The 19266-nt window shown below is 58.9% G+C and overlaps 1 protein-coding gene across 3 annotated transcripts in view; it reads right to left on the bottom strand.

The window, feature by feature from the left end:
- LOC115947182 (arf-GAP with Rho-GAP domain, ANK repeat and PH domain-containing protein 1) overlaps positions 1–19266 on the bottom strand; it is a 40687-nt gene that overhangs the window by 9931 nt on the left and 11490 nt on the right. For all 3 annotated transcript variants that reach the window (XM_034072544.1, XM_034072548.1, XM_034072556.1), the window contains 16 exons: positions 19044–19114; positions 18346–18443; positions 14083–14202; positions 10933–11002; positions 10365–10485; positions 10078–10271; positions 8607–8913; positions 8294–8379; positions 6730–6912; positions 5002–5176; positions 2985–3119; positions 2242–2377; positions 1199–1301; positions 929–1124; positions 562–607; positions 169–332 (listed from right to left, as the gene is read on the bottom strand). In XM_034072544.1, the coding sequence (XP_033928435.1) occupies positions 169–332; positions 562–607; positions 929–1124; positions 1199–1301; positions 2242–2377; positions 2985–3119; positions 5002–5176; positions 6730–6912; positions 8294–8379; positions 8607–8913; positions 10078–10271; positions 10365–10485; positions 10933–11002; positions 14083–14202; positions 18346–18443; positions 19044–19114 (2205 nt within the window). The remainder of the gene's footprint in view (positions 1–168; positions 333–561; positions 608–928; positions 1125–1198; positions 1302–2241; positions 2378–2984; positions 3120–5001; positions 5177–6729; positions 6913–8293; positions 8380–8606; positions 8914–10077; positions 10272–10364; positions 10486–10932; positions 11003–14082; positions 14203–18345; positions 18444–19043; positions 19115–19266) is intronic.

Raw genomic sequence — 19266 nt, 5'->3', positions numbered from 1 at the left:
GGGCAATGGTTGGACTGGAGGGTCCTGAAGCTCTTTTCCATCCCAGCTGACTCTATGGTGTCTACGAGGTGAGCTGGTGATGCCGGCACGTACCAAACTGGGTGATGATGGCACATACCACACTGGGTGATGATGGCACGTACCACACTGGGTGATGCCGGCACATACCGCACTGGGTGATGTAGTCGATGCAGCGATCCACCAGCAGTGGGACATCCGACTCAGTGAGCTGCTGCTCTGACAACGTGTCCCCGGAGCTCCCTGCAGCCTTCTGGATGGCCTGGACCCATCCCAGGAAATCCAGCTTCCTCTCCCCTTGGATGTACAGTGTCCTGCAGGAAGCCTGGCCTCAGCACAGGACCCAGTGACCCACCAAACCCCACTGCATGCATGGACCCCCCCAGGGAGGCTGGAATCAGGGGCATGGGGATGGTCCTGTCCCTCTTTTGGGGGTCCTCAGTTGCTGCAGAGAGAGCAAAGACACCCCAAAACAAGGAATAACATGGGAAGGGTTGGGATATTCTGCTGGAAGCATCCAACCCCCCCACCCTCTGCTCCTACCTCCGCCTCTCCACCAGCACCAGCACCTCATTGTCCCCCTGGATGGCTGGAAGGGAAGGCGAAGAGAATGTCACCCATGGGAATGGGGGGTCCCCTGGTCCCCCTCCAGCCCATATGGGATGAGGAGCAGCTCTCCAGGATGGGGAAGAGCTCAGCAGAAGGAGCCTGCATCCCATCGGAGCATCATTCCCAGCCTTTTCCCCACTCTCCCTGCCAGCCCATATGGGAATGGGGAGAGCTCAGCAGAAGGAGCCTGTGCTCCACCAAAGCATCACCCCCAACATCCCTATGAGGATGCAGGGCCCCCCCTTGTCCCCATACTCCCATAGTGGAGATGGGGACCCCACAATGGGGCAGGGGCACTCACAGAGCTCCTGCAGCTTGCGGAGCTGGAGGGGTTCCTGGCGCTCGCTGTCCTGGAAGCAGACATGGAGCATGGATCCCACCAGTGCAAACCATCCCTCCTTGGTGTGCTCCAGGTTGAGGCCCCCCTTGTAGTGCAGGCGGCCGATGCGCTCGAAGTCCAGTGCCAGGAGCTCCTCAGCACAGGGATGGACGAAGGACTGGGATAAAGAGGAGCCCATCAGAGCTGTAGATCCCAGCTCCATCCAGCCGCTCCCAGCCCATCGCATCCTACCTTGGCAATGGACTTGAGCCATTCCCGAGCGGAATCAGGGTTCTCCAGCCCGAAGAGGTAGAGCCTCTCTGACTCCATGTACACCTCAAAGGTGTTCTCGATGCTGTGCGAAGGGAGGGATGGGAATGTGGGTACCCGGGGGTGGTGGGAGGGGGGGGTGGGTGCGAGTATCCCGTTTGTATGGGTACCCATGGATACAGGATGTGGATTGGGATTCCCCCACCGTGGTCCTGGGCTCTCCAGCATCCCTGTGCACGCTCCACCGGGGAGCAGAGCATGCAAAGGGGTTACAATGGGGATACAAAGGGGTTGCAATGGGGCTACAAAGGGATCAGAAAGGGGCTGCAAAGGGGTTACAAAGGGTTGCAAAGGCATTACAAAGCGTTGCAAAGGGGTTGCAAAGGGGTTACAAAGGGGTTATAATGGGGTTACAAAGGCATTACAAAGGGTTGCAAAGGGGTTACAATGGGGCTACAAAGCGGTTACAAAGGGGTTGCAAAAAGCCTTCAAAGGAGTTACAAGGGGGTTGCAAAGGGACTATAAAGCAGATTACAAAGAGGGTTACAAAGAGGCTGCGAAGCCATTACAATTGGGTCACAAAGGGGCTATAAAGCAGCTACAAAGAGGCTGCAAAGGGGCTGCAAAGGGGTTCCAAAGGAGTTACTAACTGGTTACAGCAGGATTGCAAACAGGTTACAAAGGGGCTGCAAAGAGTTGAATGGTACAAAGGGGTTCCAATGGTTCCACGCAGGGGTTACAGATAGGCTGCAAAGGGGTTTAAGAGGTACAAAGGGGTTCCAAAGGGTCCCACAGAGGTTACAAAGGGGCTGCAAAGGGGTTCCAAAGCAGTTACTAAGTGGTTACATAGGGATTGCAAAGAGATTACAAAGGGGCTGCAAAGAGCTGAATGGTACAAAAGGGTTCCAAAGCGTCCCACAGGGGTTACAAAGGGGCTGCAAAAGGGTTGAAGAGATACAAAGGGTTTCCCAAGGGTCCCCCGGGGGTTCCCAAGGCTCTGGGGTGCCCATGGGGGCTGCTCCTACCCGTGCGTGTGGGGCGCGTTGTGTACCAGGCACACCATCTCCTGTGCCCGGAGCTCGCCGTTGGGCGCTGCACTGCGCTCGCTCTCGTAGTAGCTGAGGAGCCCATCCTGCAGCGTGCACCAGCGCCGGCTGAACTCTACAACCGGGTGCAAAGGGTTTGCAATGGACTTGCAATGGGCTTGCAATGGGCTTGCAATGGGCTTGCAATGGGTTTGCAATGGGCTTGCAATGGGTTTGCAATGGGCTTGCAATGGGCTTGCAATGGCTTTGCAATGGGCTTGCAATGGGCTTGCAAAGGGTTTGCAATGGGCTTGCAATGGGTTTACAATGGGTTTGCAATGGGCTTGCAATGGGTTTGCAATGGGTTTACAATGTTTTTGCAATGGGCTTGCAAAGGGTTTGCAATGGGCTTGCAATGGGTTTGCAATGGGCTTGCAATGGGTTTGCAACTGGTTTGCAGTGGGTTTGCAAAGGGCTTGCAATGGTTTTACAATTGATTTGCAATGGGCTTGCTATGGGTTTGCAGTGGGTTTGCAAAGGGTTTGCAATGGGCTTGCAATGGTTTTACAATTGATTTGCAATGGGTTTGCAATGGGCTTGCAATGGGTTTGCAACTGGTTTGCAATGGGCTTGCAAAGAGCTTGCAATGGTTTTACAATTGATTTGCAATGGGTTTGCAATGGGCTTACAATGGGTTTGCAATGGGGCCGCTGTTCCCCGTCCCCACCCAGACCCCCTTGTACCTTCCGGCCCCTTGCGCTCGCCGATGGGCTTGGCCATGGACGGGGTCTTGTAGAGGAAGCCATGGTGGGTGACAGACGGCAGCGGCACCGAGTAGAGCCTCTCCTCACTGCCACCCCCCCCCAGGCGGGGGGGCTCTGTGAAGGGGGCAGAGCTCATCATGGGGGGCTCCAGACCCCCAAACTCCCACCCCCACCTGAACCAGGGCTCCCCAGCCCAGCCCAAGCAGCAGGAACACAGAAGCATCCCATGGCTGCCCCAGTGTGGCATCAGTGGGGTGCTCCTGGCTCAAGTCAGTGGGGATCAGAGCATCTCACATCCCACATCCCTGAGCTGGGATGCGGATGCTGTGTGAAGGTGGGGACTGAGTTTTCCCACTGGTGAGGTTCCTCCTGAGCTATCCCAGCTCCTTGTGGCTCCATAGGAGTGGAGCATCACAGTCCTGCAGTGCTTCGGTTTCCCCCCTTTCCCTTCCAACAAGAGGCATTCTCCACGTTCCTCCAGGAACCGGGATGCAGGGACACCCCTAAAGCACCCCCAGGTCAGAGCACGGGACAGGGAAAAGGGGGAGATCCCACTCCATGATCCCAGCCCTGCTCCACACACAGCTCATGGACCCCAGGAATTCCAGAGCCAGGACGAGCTCAGGGGGTTGGTTTGCTCCGGCTCTTCCAGACCCGTTTTGTGCTGACACATCCGGAATGCAGGGCAGGGCCAGCCCCATTCCTGGGTGAATTCCAGCTCCTGCGGCCAGGCTTGAGGCGGAGAAGGGAGGTGATGGCTGGGGCAGATGGGAACACCTCCATCCCGGCGGCTGGAATGCTCCCAGGGTGGAAGTTCACCCTGTGTTGGGGTGCGGATGGATCCCATAGGAGCCACCAGCCCACCCGGAGCCACAGTGGGTGGAATGGGTGGGAGGGTTTAGGGAATGCTGGAGGTGGGGGACAGAGGGATGTCCCATGGGATTGCCAGGATGGTGCCTTGCCCTTCCCTGCATCCCATAGAGGGCTTTGGACTGGTATCCCTGGCTGGGGTGGATCATAGGGGTGCTCCCCAAAGCCCTTCTTCCCCCTCCTGGGATGCACAGAGCAGCTGGATATCCCCATGCAGGGAAGCTGCTGGGTAGGAAAAAGTGCTGGGACCACATTCCTGTATCCCCAGGGATGCCCTGACAGCGTTCCAGAGCCTTGCATCCCCCAGGATACCCCAGCAGGGATCCAGAGCCCTGTATCCTTTAGGATACCCCAGCAGGGATCCAGAGCCCTGTATCCCTTAGGATGCACACACAGGGTTCCAGAGCCCTGTATTCCTTAGGATGCTCTGGCAGGGTTCCGGAGCCCTGTATCCCCCAGAATACCCCTGCAGGGTTCCAGAGCCCTGTATCCCTTAGGATGCCCCAGCAGGGTTCCAGAGCCCTGTATCCCTCAGGATACCCCAGCAGGGTTCCAGAGCCCTGTATCCCTCAGGGTACCTCAGCAGGGTTCTGGTGCCCTGTATCCTTTGGGATACCCCAGCAGGGTTCCAGAGCCCTGTATCCCTCAGGATACCCCAGCAGTGTTCCAGCTCCCTGTATCCCTTAGGATGCCCGGGCAGAGTTCCAGCACCCTGTATCCCCCAGCAGCGTTCTGGAACCCTGTATCCCTCAGGATACCCCAACAGGGTTCCAGCACCCTGTATCCTTTAGGATGCCCGGGCAGAGTTCCAGAGCCCTGTATCCCTCAGGATACCCCAGCAGGGATCCGGAGCCCTGTATCCCTTAGGATCCCCCAGCAGGGCTCCAGCACCCTGTATCCTTTAGGATGCCCGGGCAGAGTTCCACAGCCCTGTATCCCTCAGGATACCCCAACAGGTTTCCAGAGCCCTGTATCCCTTAGGATACCCTAGCAGGATTCCAGCTCCCTGTATCCCTCAGGATACCCCAGCAGGGTCCCGGTTCCCTGTATCCCTCGGTATCCCCCATCACGATTCCCTCTCCCATCCCGTCCGCATTCCAGCCGTGATTCCCGTTCCGCTCCTTACCCGAGCCCCTGTTGTGCAGCAGGAACTCCATCTGCAGGCGCTGCCCGCTGCGCTGCGCCAGCGCCATCGGTGTGGGGCACTGCGGGTCCCCGGAGGGGCAGGATGCGGCCGCCCCACAGAACAGCAGCGCCTGCGTCTCCGCCAGGTCCGCGGTGGTGACGGCCGCGCACAGAGCCTGCGGAGCACCGGGAATACCGGGATGGGATCCGGGAACACCGGGATGGGAGCCGGGAATACCGGGATGGGATCCGGGAAGTGCGGGGCCGGAGCAGCCCGAACGGGACAAAGGAGGGAGGGAATGGGAATGGGAGGGAATGGGAAGGGAATGGGAAGGGAATGGGAAGGTTTGGAGCGGAGGAGCCGCTGAAGTCACGGGGCGGGAGCGGGGCAGGAAAACAAACAAAGCCACACGCGAATTCCTGGTTCTGGGCATGGACGGAGCCGGGAGGAGGAGGGAGGAGGATGGGGAGAGGGGACGGCGTTCACTGGGATGGGATAGCATTCCCTGTGCTGGGATGGCATTCCCTGTGCTGGGTTGGTATTCCCTGTGCTGGGATAGCATTCCCTGTGCTTGGATAGCATTCCCTGTGCTGGGATGGTATTCCCTGTGCTGGGATGGCATTCCCTGTGCTGGGATGGCATTCCCTGTGCTGGGATGGTATTCCCTGTGCTGGGATGGCATTCCCTGTGCTGGGATGGTATTCCCTGTGCTGGGACGGCATTCCCTGTGCTGGGGCAGCATTCTCTGTGTCAGGACATCATTCACTGTGCCAAAGGGGTGGAGTGAAGCCCCAACCCAGCACCATGCCCATGGCCAGGAATGGGAATGTGTGGATGGAAGTGAATTGGGTGCTGGTTGCTGTAGGAAGATGCTGGAATCACAGCATCCCCCTCAACACCAACCCCATTCCAGCCCAATGCTGGACCCCGAGGTCATTTCCAAGCCCGGAAGAGGTGAAACCCGGCTGTGGAATGGGGAATCCCATCCCAGACAGGGCTTTCCAGCCTGGAATGGGGCTGGTTGAGCACCATCAGAGATGTCTCCCTGTTCCCACATCCGGCTTGTCCCTCCTGGAGAACCCAGGGTACCCAAGGGGATACAGGGTGTGCAATGGGGGTGATGTGATACAGACAGGGATATGGGCAGGGATAAGGGCAGGGATACAAGCAGGGATGCAGACAGGCATACAGGCAAGGATACAGGCAGGGATACAGAGAGGGATAAAGGTAGGGATACAGACAGGGATACAGGCAAGGATACATGCAGGGATATAGACCTGGATACATGCAGGGATACAAGCAGTGATACATGCAGGGATATAGACATGGATACAGGCAGGGATACAGACATGGATACAGACATGAATACAGGCAGGGATACAGAGACGGATAAAGGCAGGGATACAGGCAAGGATGCATGCAGGGATATAGACATGGATACAGGCAGGGATACAGACATGGATACAGACATGGATACAGGCAGGGATACAGAGACGGATAAAGGCAGGGATACAGGCAAGGATGCATGCAGGGATATAGACATGAATACAGGCAGGGATACAGACATGGATACAGACATGGATACAGGCAGGGTCACACACAGGGTAAGAAGCACCCAGCCCATATCAAGGCTGGACACCCTGCCTGCACAGACCCCACACCCGACCCCAGGCTCAGGACCCCCCCAGCACCCAGAGGACCCACAGGCGCTGCCCCACAGGCACAGACCCTGTCCAGCTCCTCCTGGTTGCCGAAGAGCGGGTGGTAGCGCCGGTACTTGCCCTCCCGGTACTTGGCCCTCAGGAAGCGCCTCCTGTCCTGGCTCCCACTGCTGGGGCTGATGGATTCACTGGGGGGGACGTTGGCAGCCCAGAACTGGTTGGCGACAGCGTTACCAATGTGGTGGAAGAGCTATGGGGCAGACAGGGGTGATGGAGAGTGGTTGGGATTGGGATGGGGTGGGATGGAGGGAGCTTAAAGCTCATCCATTCCCAACCCCTTCCACTGGAGCAGCTGCTCCAAGCCCCTGTGTCCAACCTGGCCTTGAGCACTGCCAGGGATGGGGCAGCCACAGCTTCTCTGGGCACCCTGTGCCAGCGCCTCAGCACCCTCCCAGGGAACAGCTTCATCCCAATATCCCATCGAACTCTTCCCTCTTCCAAGTTGAAGCCATTACTCCTCATCCCATCCCTACATCCCTTGTCCCAAGCCCCTCTCCAGCTTTCCTGCAGCCCCTTTAGGCACTGGAGCTGCTCTCAGGTCTCCCCTTCTCTTGTCCAGGCTGCCCCAGCCCAGCTCTCTCAGCCTGGCTCCAGAGCAGAGCTGCTCCAGCCCTCGCAGCAGCTCCATGGCCTCCTTTGGCCTCACTCCATCAGCTCCTCCAGGATCCCTCATGCAGGATGAGCCCAGCAGCAGCTCCGCTCATGGGGCCATTCAGAGCCCAAGAGCTGCTGCCTGCCCAGGGAGCAGTGGGGTGCACAGGGGGGTGACGGGTGCTGCATGGGGTGCACAGGGTGCACTAACACAGCCCCACAGCCGGGCTCAGCCCAACGTCTGCAGCCCCACAGCCACTGACCCCCCTTCCTGCCTGGAACATCACATCTGGAATGCAGCATCCAGCTGCAGGCAAGGGGTGGGATGCTCTGCATCCATCCGGAGGGATTTAAAGGCCATTCCATGGCTCCTCTCCATCCCACTGCCGGGTACCGAAGGATGCTCAGCCTGACCTGAAGAGGTTTCTCGCTGTCTCAGCGAGCCCATGGGTGCTCTGCCAGCGCCCCTAAGCCCTTTGGGTGGCAGCAGAGCCAGGGTGGGAATGGGATGCTGGCAGCATCCTGGGTTTGGGCATCCATCCCGGAGCAGGGAGGGGATGGAGCACAGCTGGAAGTGTTTGGGGGCTGAGGGAGCAGGCGATGCCGGAGGCAGCGCGGGTGGGACACAGGCAGGAATGCGGGATCTGAGCAGGAAAGGTCGGGAAGAGTGGGGCCAGCCAGGGTCTGCCGGCTGGGAATGCGGCTGGGTTGGGTCCGGGAATGAATCCCGGCTGTGTCCATGCATTCCACTGCAACCCTTCCTCAGCACCACACACAAGTGCTGCTTGTCCTCACCACATGGGTGTCCGTGGACCACAGGGATGGGGATGCAGGATGCTGGTGGCCAAACCCACCACAGCATCACCCCAAAGGGCCTGGACCAGGCTGGGGAAGTCCCCAGCCCATCACCAGTGGCTCTGCCATGGGGAGGGGATGTCTGCCCCCAATAAGGGGCTTTGGGGGTTGATCTGCACCAGTACCTGGATCAGCTCCTCCGTCCACACCTTCCTGTCCATCTTCAAGCTCCGCACTTTGCTGATGGAAGGACCCAAGCCCCGGTGCTCCCCTGCCAGCGAGACAAAGCCATTGAGGAGCTGGTTTGGGATGGGAGAAGCCACCCCAGTGTGGTCCCCAGCACCCAGAGCAGGGGATGCAGCACCCAGAGCAGGGGATGCAGCACCCAGAGCAGGGGATGCAGCACCCAGAGCAGGGGATGCAGCACCCGGAGCAGGGGATGCAGCACCCAGAGCAGGGGATGCAGCACCCGTCCCCCCCGCCTCGGGATGCAGGGACCTGCGCATCGCTTGCAGATGACCACACAGAGGTTGATGGAGGCCCAGTCGGGATTGGGGGAGCCGCAGTCGGCACAGGACCGGTTGGGCTCCAGCGCCCAGATCCTCTCGGCCACCTCGGAGTTGGACAGGGCCTCGGCAATGGACTGCTCCATAGCTTCCATCCACTCCTCCTTGTCCTGCTCCGAGTCGGCCGCGAAGCTGAAGGTTCGGTATGGGGTGGTGAGGTCGAACCCACGGCGATCCAGCTCCTTCACATTGCCCACGTTCATCTCGATGTAGGTGATGCCGATGCCGAGGCGATAGTCCTGCGGTGAGGGTGGGCAATGGGGACCAGTCACGGAGGGACATGGGGGTGCAGGAGCTGCTGTGTCCCTTCCCCATCCCTATGGAGCATCTCCAGTGGGTTTGGTGCTCCTGGGGGATCCCAAAGCTTGGAGCTGGGGGTGAGGAGGGGCTGCAGGCCCAGTGTCACCAGCTTGTGGGGGCTGAGCTGTCTCCATTTAGGGGGTGGCACCTTCAGATCACTGCTGCCCTGCTCAGTGAGTGGGTGCAAAGGGAAGGGTCCCCCTTAGAGCATCACTGTGGTACCCGATGGTGTCACCTCATCCACTGCTCAGTGCATGGGTGCAAAGGGAAGGGATCCCCATTAAAGCATCACTGTGGTACCCAATGGTGTCACCTCATCCACTGCTCAGTGCATGGGTGCAAAGGGAAGGGATCCCCATTAAAGCATCACTGTGGTACCCGATGGTGCCTCCTCGTCCACTGCTCAGTGTGTGGGTGCAAAGGGACGGGTCCCCCTTAAAGCATCACTGGGGTACCCGATGGTGTCACCTCATCCACTGCTCAGTATGTGGGTGCAAAGGGAAGGGATCCCCATTAAAGCATCACTGGGGTACCCGATGGTGTCACCTCATCCACTGCTCAGTGTGTGGGTGCAAAGGGAAGGGTCCCCTTAGAGCATCACTGTGGTACCCGATGGTGTCACCTCATCCACTGCTCAGTGTATGGGTGCAAAGGGAAGGGTCCCCATTTAAAGCATCACTCGGGTACCCGATGGTGTCACCTCATCCACTGCTCAGTGTATGGGTGCAAAGGGAAGGGATCCCCATTAGAGCATCACTGGGGTACCCGATGGTGCCACCTCATCCACTGCTCAGTGCATGGGTGCAAAGGGAAGGGATCCCCCCTAAAGCATCACTGGGGTACCCGATGGTGCCATCTCATCCACTGCTCAGTGTGTGGGTGCAAAGGGAAGGGTCCCCATTTAAAGCATCACTGTGGTACCCGATGGTGTCACCTCATCCACTGCTCAGTGCGTGGGTACAAAGGGAAGGGTCCCCCTTAGAGCATCACTGTGGTACCCAATGGTGTCACCTCATCCACTGCTCAATGTGTGGGTGCAAAGGGAAGGGATCCCCCTTAGAGCATCACTGTGGTACCCGATGGTGTCACCTCATCCCACCCACCTCAGCGTTCTTGTAGAGCAGAACCCTGTCCCCGGCCACCACCACAAAGAGCTTGTGCTTGAAGCCACGCAGCTCCAGGAAGCCGCTCCTGTCAGGCAGCTCAGTGGGGGCTCCCCTGGAGCTTGGGGACATCGATGTCCTCCTCTGCTCCTCCACCGCCTGCTGCAGGCTCCGGATCCACTCGTTGCGATCGGCTGCGGGGATGGGGATGGGTCAGGATCCAAGCCTGGGAAGCTCCAGAGCTCATCCCTTGGGATGCAGGAGGCAGACATGGAGCCGGAACCCACCATCGCTCTCAGCACGGAACACGAAGTTGCGGTTGTGGGTGATGACCTCGAACTTCTGGTCCCCGACGCTGGTGATGCGGGAGATGGAGGAGACAGGGATGAAGCGCTTGGAATAGGCGTCCTGGAGCAGGGAACAGCGGGAGACACTGCTCAGCACCACAGAGCCATGGGAGCAGCCAGCTCAGGCACTTGGATGGAGCCATCAGGTCCCCCCTGAGCCTTCTCTTCTCCATCTGAACCCCCCAGCTCCCTCAGCCCTTCCCCATCACCCTTGGGCTCCAGGCCCTGCTCCAGCTCCATTCCCTTCTCTGGCCCCATCCAGCCCCTCAAGGTCGCTCTTGCAGTGAGGGGCCCAGAGCTGAGCACAGGATTCCAGGTGCAGCCTCCCCATGGCCTTGGGATGATGGGATGGGACCACCCCAGGCTCACAGTGCTGACAGCAACCCCAGCATCCCATCAGCATCACCCCAGCACCAACCCCTGCTGCTCCCCAGGATACCCAGCAGGATGCGGCCCCATAGGGGCATCTCCGCCACCTCCTCCCCACAAGCCCCAGACCCCAACCCACCTTCTCACTGTCAAAGTAGCGCAGGTGCTCAGCATCCAGCTTCACCCAGCGCCTCTGGTAGATGTAGGACCTGCAAGGGACGCGCTGGATGTGACCCCGCTGTGCCCCAATGGGGCACCCAAGGACAGGGTGCAGGGAGAGCCCCTTCCCTGCTGCCCCCATCCCCAGGCTGCACTGAGCGCCCTTGAACTGGGGTGACTCTGATGTGCTTCACGCCCCAGTTGTCAAGAGCCTGGGGCACCTCAGCATGGATCCTGTGCCGTGTCCCCATCCTGATCCCTCCATCCTGGGTTTGATCCTGGGTTTGATCCCAGTTTTGATCCTGGTTCTTGTCCCCATCCCCGTCCCTCCATCCTGCAGTGTCCCCATCCCCATCCCTCCATCCTGCACCATGTCCCCATCCCCATCCCTCCATCCTGCAGTGTCCCCATCCCCATCCCTCCATCCTGCAGTGTCCCCATCCCCATCCCTCCATCCTGCAGTGTCCCCATCCCTCCATCCTGCACCATGTCCCCATCCCCATCCCTCCATCCTGCACTGTGTCCCCATCCCCATCCCTCCATCCTGCACCATGTCCCCATCCCTCCATCCTGCACCATGTCCCCATCCCTCCATCCTGCACTGTGTCCCCATCCCTCCATCCTGCACTGTGTCCCCATCCCCATCCCTCCATCCTGCACAGTGTCCCCATCCCTCCATCCTGCAGTGTGTCCCCATCCCCATCCCTCCATCCTGCAGTGTTCCCATCCCCATCCCTCCATCCTGCAGTGTCCCCATCCCTGTCCCAAAGATCCCCCTCAAATCCCTGTTTGAATGTACCCCTCAGGACCCACAGCCTGCACAGGGACCGATCCAAGGGGACACATCCCAGCAGGATTCTTGCATGGGATCCCTGTTGGGATGGGGATACAGCCCCAGGCTGCTGCTCAAGGGCTTGTTTGCTCAGGAAGGGTTTCACCATCCCCATACACGACACCAGAGCTGGAACCTTCTGGAAACAGCAGCAGCAACTGGGATCAAAACCAGGATCAGAAATGGGATCAAAACTGGGATCAGAAATGGGATCAAAACTGGGATCAGAAATGGGACCAAAACCAGGATCAGAACTGGAATCAGAAATGGGATCACAACCAGGATCAGAAATGGGATCAAAATCAGGATCAGAAATGGTATCAAAACCGGGATCAAAACTGGGATCAGAAATGGGATCGAAACCGGGATCAAAACCAGGATCAGAACCAGGATCAGAACCGGGATCAGAACCAGGATCAGAACTGGGATCAGAACCAGAATCAGAACCAGGATCAGAACCGGGATCAGAACCAGGATCAGAACAGGATCAGAACCAGGATCAGAACCGGGATCAGAACCAGGATCAGAACAGGATCAGAACCAGGATCAGAACCGGGATCAGAACCAGGATCAGAACCAGGATCAGAACAGGATCAGAACCAGGATCAGAACCGGGATCAGAACCAGGATCAGAACCGGGATCAGAACCAGGATCAGAACTGGGATCAGAACCAGAATCAGAACCAGGATCAGAACCGGGATCAGAACCGGGATCAGAACCAGGATCAGAACCGGGATCAGAACTGGGATCAGAACCAGGATCAGAACCAGGATCAGAACCGGGATCAGAACCAGGATCAGAACCGGGATCAGAACCAGGATCAGAACCACTCAGCTCTACCTGGGAGCCCATCCCTGTCCCATGGGGCACAGACACCCCCAGCCCCACTCTGACCTCCCATTGATTTTGGATGCTGAGGGGTTGGGGGCCTGGTTTTCCTCCCATGGCCTCCCCCAGGCTCCCATCAGCAGCTTCCCTCTTCCCCAGCACCACACTGCTCTACTGCAAGCAGCCCGAGCTTCCTCCTCCTCCTCCTCTCCCTCCTCTTCCTTCTCCTCCTCCTCCTCCTCCTCCTCCTCTTCCTTCTCTTCCTCCTCCTCCTCCTCCTCCTCCTCTTCCTTCTCTTCCTTCTCCTCCTCCTCCTCCTCCTCCTCCTCCTTCTCCTCCTCCTCTCCCTCCTCTCCCTCCTCTTCCTCCTTCTCCTCCTCTTCCTTCTCTTTCTCCTCCTCCTCCTCCTCCTCCTCAGCCCGGATGCAGCAGCTCCCAAGCATCCTTCCCATCTCCTGCTCAGGTTCTGCTCCCAGCTGGGGCAGGGACTCTTGGAGCACGTTCCCTGATGGGATGGGAGTGAGTGTGACCCTGTGCTTGCTCCATGCACTGGGCTCACTGGGCTCATTGGGCTCACTGGGCTCACCGGACTCCCTGTGTTTGCCTGTCCCTGCTCACACAGACCCAGCAGCATCCATGGTTTCATTCCTGCATCCAGGAGCTCTGCAGCAGCACCAACACCTCCCGTGTGCTCCATGTCCCTGCTGCTCTCCCAGGGCTCCCAGTTCCTCCTTTCCCTGCCCATCCAGCCCTTCCCAGCCCCACAGCTCCGCACCATGAGCACGAGGCTATTCCAGGGCTCCCATCCTGATCCCTCAATCCTGGCTTTGATCCCGGTTTTGATCCCAGTTCTTGTCCATGTCCCCATCCCTCCATCCTGCAGTGTCCCCATCCCCATCCCTCCATCCTGCAGTGTCCCCATCCCTCCATCCTGCACCATGTCCCCATCCCCATCCCTCCATCCTGCACAGTGTCCCCATCCCTCCATCCTGCACCATGTCCCCATCCCCATCCCTCCATCCTGCACAGTGTCCCCATCCCCATCCCTCCATCCTGCACAGTGTCCCCATCCCCATCCCTCCATCCTGCACCATGTCCCCATCCCCATCCCTCCATCCTGCACAGTGTCCCCATCCCCATCCCTCCATCCTGCACCATGTCCCCATCCCTCCATCCTGCACAGTGTCCCCATCCCCATCCCTCCATCCTGCAGTGTCCCCATCCCCATCCCTCCATCCTGCAGTGTCCCCATCCCCAGAGCAAAGCCGGCTCATTCCCAGTCACGATCCAGCGGGAAGCTCACTGCAGCCTCCCCCCCCAGCTCCGTGCTGGTGGCCCCCCCTCCAACCAAGCCTTTCCCACCCCAAAACGAGTGGGTTCACCCCATTTTGGGTTAAACTTGGGTTAAATCAGGGCTTGGGATGGGGCAGGTCCCGCACCCCCCCCCCCCCCCCCATCCCATCACTCACCCCTGGGGTGGGTTCTTGTCCAACCACCCCTCCCGGAGCGGGGCTGGGGCTGCCAGTGAGGACCCATCCATGGCTATGGGGCTGGGGCCGGTAGGCGCTGGGGGCAGGATGGGGCTGGGGCTGCGGACATGGAGCGGGGGGGGGGGTTATGGGACCAGGGGGTGGGGACAGGGAGGGTGAGACCCGAACCCCCCCCCCCCCCCCCGCACGCTGCGGCCTCCCCGTGTCCTTCCCTGGGGCATGGGCAGAGCAAGAGCAGCCCCAGCAGCAGGGACAGGGGGGGTGCCCTTGTGGGGCCTCCCGGGGGGGTCCCATTGATGGGATCCCATAATGGGGGTCCCATGGTGGGGGTCCCATAGTGGAGGTCCCCTTGGCAGGGTCACCCTTGTGGAGGTCTCATTGGGGGGGGGGCCCACAGGTGGGTCCCATTGATGGGGGTCCCACGGTGGAGGTTTCTTTGGGGGGGGTCTCCATAATGGGGGTCCCATGGTGGGGTCCCATAGTGGGGGTCTCCTTGGCAGGGTCACCCTTGTGGAGGTCTCGTTGAGGGGGGGCCCACAGGTGGGTCCCATTGATGGGGGTGCCATGGTGGGGGTCCCCTTGAGGGGGTCTCACTGTTGGGGGCCCCTTGGTGAAGGGGTCCCCAGACCCTCCTGGGGATCTCCTCAGTCCATTGGTGGGGGTCTCTTTGGTGGGGTCCCCTTCTGGGGGTGGCATTGGTGGGGTCCCTTTGTGCTAGTCTCTTTAATGGGGGTCCCATAGTGGGGGTCCCATAGTGGGGGTTTCCCTGGTGGGGTCCCCCTAAGTGGAGGTCTCATGGATGGGGGTCCCACAGGTGGGATCCCATTGGTGAGAGACCCCCATGTCCCGGGACAGGACAGACCTGGATTCCAGGCCTAGGAATGGGGGACCAGGGGATCCCCATGGCCACAGCCCCAAACCTGGATGAGTGCAGAGCTCACACATGCACACACGTGTGTCCATACATGACAACTGCACACACATGGAGCGGTGCTCTCTGCCTGCACTGACACACACACACCATGCACAAGCATCCCGAGCACGCATCCCTGCACACACACACACACGTGTGCATGCACATACATGTGTCCCCATCCTGCATACACACACACGTGTGCATGCACATACATGTGTCCCCATCCTGCGCACACACACACACGTGTGCATGCACATACATGTGTCCCCATCCTGCATACACACACACACACACGTGTGCATGCACATACATGTGTCCCCATCCTGCACACACACACACGTGTGCATGCACATACATGTGTCCCCATCCTGCACACACACACACGTGTGCATGCACATACATGTGTTCCCATCCTGCACACACACACACACAGGTCCCATCCTGCACACACACCATGCACAAGCATCCTGAGCACGCATCCTTGCACACACACACACGTGTGCATGCAAAGTCTCTCCAGCTGAGCATGCACACCCATACATGTACATACAAGCATCACACATGTACACGTATCCCTTCTTCATACATGCACACACACATGTGCATGCAAAGCATGCACATACACATGTACAAGCATCTCTGACATGTGAATACATTGCCTATATATGCACATACACATGCATACATGTACACACGTGTGCGTGCACATACATGTGTCCCCATCCTGCACACACACAGGTCCCATCCTGCACACACACACACACAGGTCCCATCCTGCACACACACACACACACACACACAGGTCCCATCCTGCACACACACACACACACACACACGTCCCATCCTGCACACACACACACACACACACACACAGGTCCCATCCTGCACACACACACACACACACACACACAGGTCCCATCCTGCACACACACACACACACACACACACAGGTCCCATCCTGCACACACACACACACACACACACACGGGTCCCATCCTGCACACACACACACACACACACACGGGTCCCATCCTGCACACACACACACACACACACACACATGGGTCCCATCCTGCACACACACACACACACACACACATGGGTCCCATCCTGCACACACACACACACACACACACACAGGTCCCATCCTGCACACACACACACACACACACACACAGGTCCCATCCTGCACACACACACACACACACACACACAGGTCCCATCCTGCACACACACACACACACACACACACGGGTCCCATCCTGCACACACACACACACACACACACGGGTCCCATCCTGCACACACACACACACACACACACACATGGGTCCCATCCTGCACACACACACACACACACACACATGGGTCCCATCCTGCACACACACACACACACACACACACACAGGTCCCATCCTGCACACACACACACACACACAGGTCCCATCCTGCACACACACACACACACACACACGGGTCCCATCCTGCACACACACACACACACACACACGGGTCCCATCCTGCACACACACACACACACACACACACACAGGTCCCATCCTGCACACACACACACACACAGGTCCCATCCTGCACACACACACACACACACGGGTCCCATCCTGCACACACATACACACACACACACACAGGTCCCATCCTGCACACACACACACACACACACACACAGGTCCCATCCTGCACACACACACACACACACACACACAGGTCCCATCCTGCACACACACACACACACAGGTCCCATCCTGCACACACACACACACACACGGGTCCCATCCTGCACACACACACACACATGGGTCCCATCCTGCACACACACACACACACACACACACGGGTCCCATCCTGCACACACACACACACACACACACAGGTCCCATCCTACACACACACACACACACACAGGTCCCATCCTGCACACACACACACACACACACACAGGTCCCATCCTGCACACACACACACACACACACACAGGTCCCATCCTGCACACACACACACACACACACACGTCCCATCCTGCACACACACACACACACACACACAGGTCCCATCCTGCACACACACAGGTCCCATCCTGCACACACACACACACAGGTCCCATCCTGCACACACACACACACACACACACACAGGTCCCATCCTGCACACACACACACACACACACACACAGGTCCCATCCTGCACACACACACACACACACACACGGGTCCCATCCTGCACACACACACACACACACACACGGGTCCCATCCTGCACACACACACACACACACACACACACACACAGGTCCCATCCTGCACACACACACACACACACACACGTCCCATCCTGCACACACACACACACACACACACACAGGTCCCATCCTGCACACACACACACACACGTCCCATCCTGCACACACACACACACACACACACGTCCCATCCTGCACACACACACACACACACACACACGGGTCCCATCCTGCACACACACACACACACACACACGTCCCATCCTGCACACACACACACACACACACACACGTCCCATCCTGCACACACACACACACACACACACACGTCCCATCCTGCACACACACACACACACACACACACACACACAGGTCCCATCCTGCACACACACAGGTCCCATCCTGCACACACACACACACAGGTCCCATCCTGCACACACACACACACACACACACACAGGTCCCATCCTGCACACACACACACACACACACACAGGTCCCATCCTGCACACACACACACACACACACACAGGTCCCATCCTGCACACACACACACACACACACACGTCCCATCCTGCACACACACACACACACACACACAGGTCCCATCCTGCACACACACAGGTCCCATCCTGCACACACACACACACAGGTCCCATCCTGCACACACACACACACACACACACAGGTCCCATCCTGCACACACACAGGTCCCATCCTGCACACACACACACACAGGTCCCATCCTGCACACACACACACACACACACACACAGGTCCCATCCTGCACACACACACACACACATGGGTCCCATCCTGCACACACACACACACACACACACACGGGTCCCATCCTGCACACACACACACACATGGGTCCCATCCTGCACACACACACACACACACACAGGTCCCATCCTGCACACACACACACACACACACACACGGGTCCCATCCTGCACACACACACACACATGGGTCCCATCCTGCACACACACACACACACACACAGGTCCCATCCTGCACACACACACACACACACACACAGGTCCCATCCTGCCCCTACCTGCCCAGCGCAGCCTCCTCCTGCTCCTCGCTCAGCTCATCCTCACTGAAGAGGCTGTTGATGCGCAGGGACCGCGGTGCTTTGGGCTCAGCACCCTCCTGCAGGGACACACATGGAGCATCCCAGTGCTGCAGCCAAGGCAGGATGCAGGGAGCCACAGGGATGCTCTGCCTGGCTCCAGGTGCTCAGCGGGGCATGGACCCTGCTCTGCACACAGCAGGGTGCTCCCCAGCACCTCCAGAGCAGCTCAGTACCAGCGCATCTCCCTTGGGAATGGTCACCCTGCTCCGGTGGGATGGGACAGGATGGGACCATAGAACCTCAGGGGGAAATAAAGGCTCCTGAAGGGGAGAGCTGAGAGCAGCTCCAGTGCCTAAAGGGGCTGCAGGAAAGCTGGAGAGGGGCTTGGGACAAGGGATGCAGGGATGGGATGAGGAGTAATGGCTTCAATCTGGAAGAGGGAAGAGTTCAATGGGATATTGGGATGAAGCTGTTCCCTGGGAGGGTGCTGAGGCGCTGGCACAGGGTGCCCAGAGAAGCTGTGGCTGCCCCATCCCTGGCAGTGCTCAAGGCCAGGTTGGACACAGGGGCTTGGAGCAGCTGCTCCAGTGGAAGGGGTCCCTGCCTGTGGCAGGGGTTGGGGCTGGAGGAGCTTTAAGGTCCCTTCATCCCAACCATCCCATGACTCCAGCACCAACCTTCTCACCCATCTCCCCCACAGCTCCAGTCAATTCCTCCTCCGAGGCTGAGTCCTCATAGTCTGAGTCATCTGTGGGAGCAGAGGGAAGATGCTGGGATGGGTCCAGCACCCCCTACCCATCCCATCCTGCACAGGGATGTACCAGCAACGGATGGTGCCACTTCCCCATCACTGCCCTTGGCAAACCCCAGCTCCAGGGCAGCAATGGGGTCCTACCCGGA

The sequence above is a fragment of the Melopsittacus undulatus genome, chromosome 2 (genome assembly GCF_012275295.1).
Source record: "Melopsittacus undulatus isolate bMelUnd1 chromosome 2, bMelUnd1.mat.Z, whole genome shotgun sequence".
Taxonomy (NCBI): Eukaryota; Metazoa; Chordata; class Aves; order Psittaciformes; family Psittaculidae; genus Melopsittacus; species Melopsittacus undulatus.
Note: the sequence above shows the minus strand (reverse complement) of the source record. Positions and strands in the feature narration are given on the sequence as shown.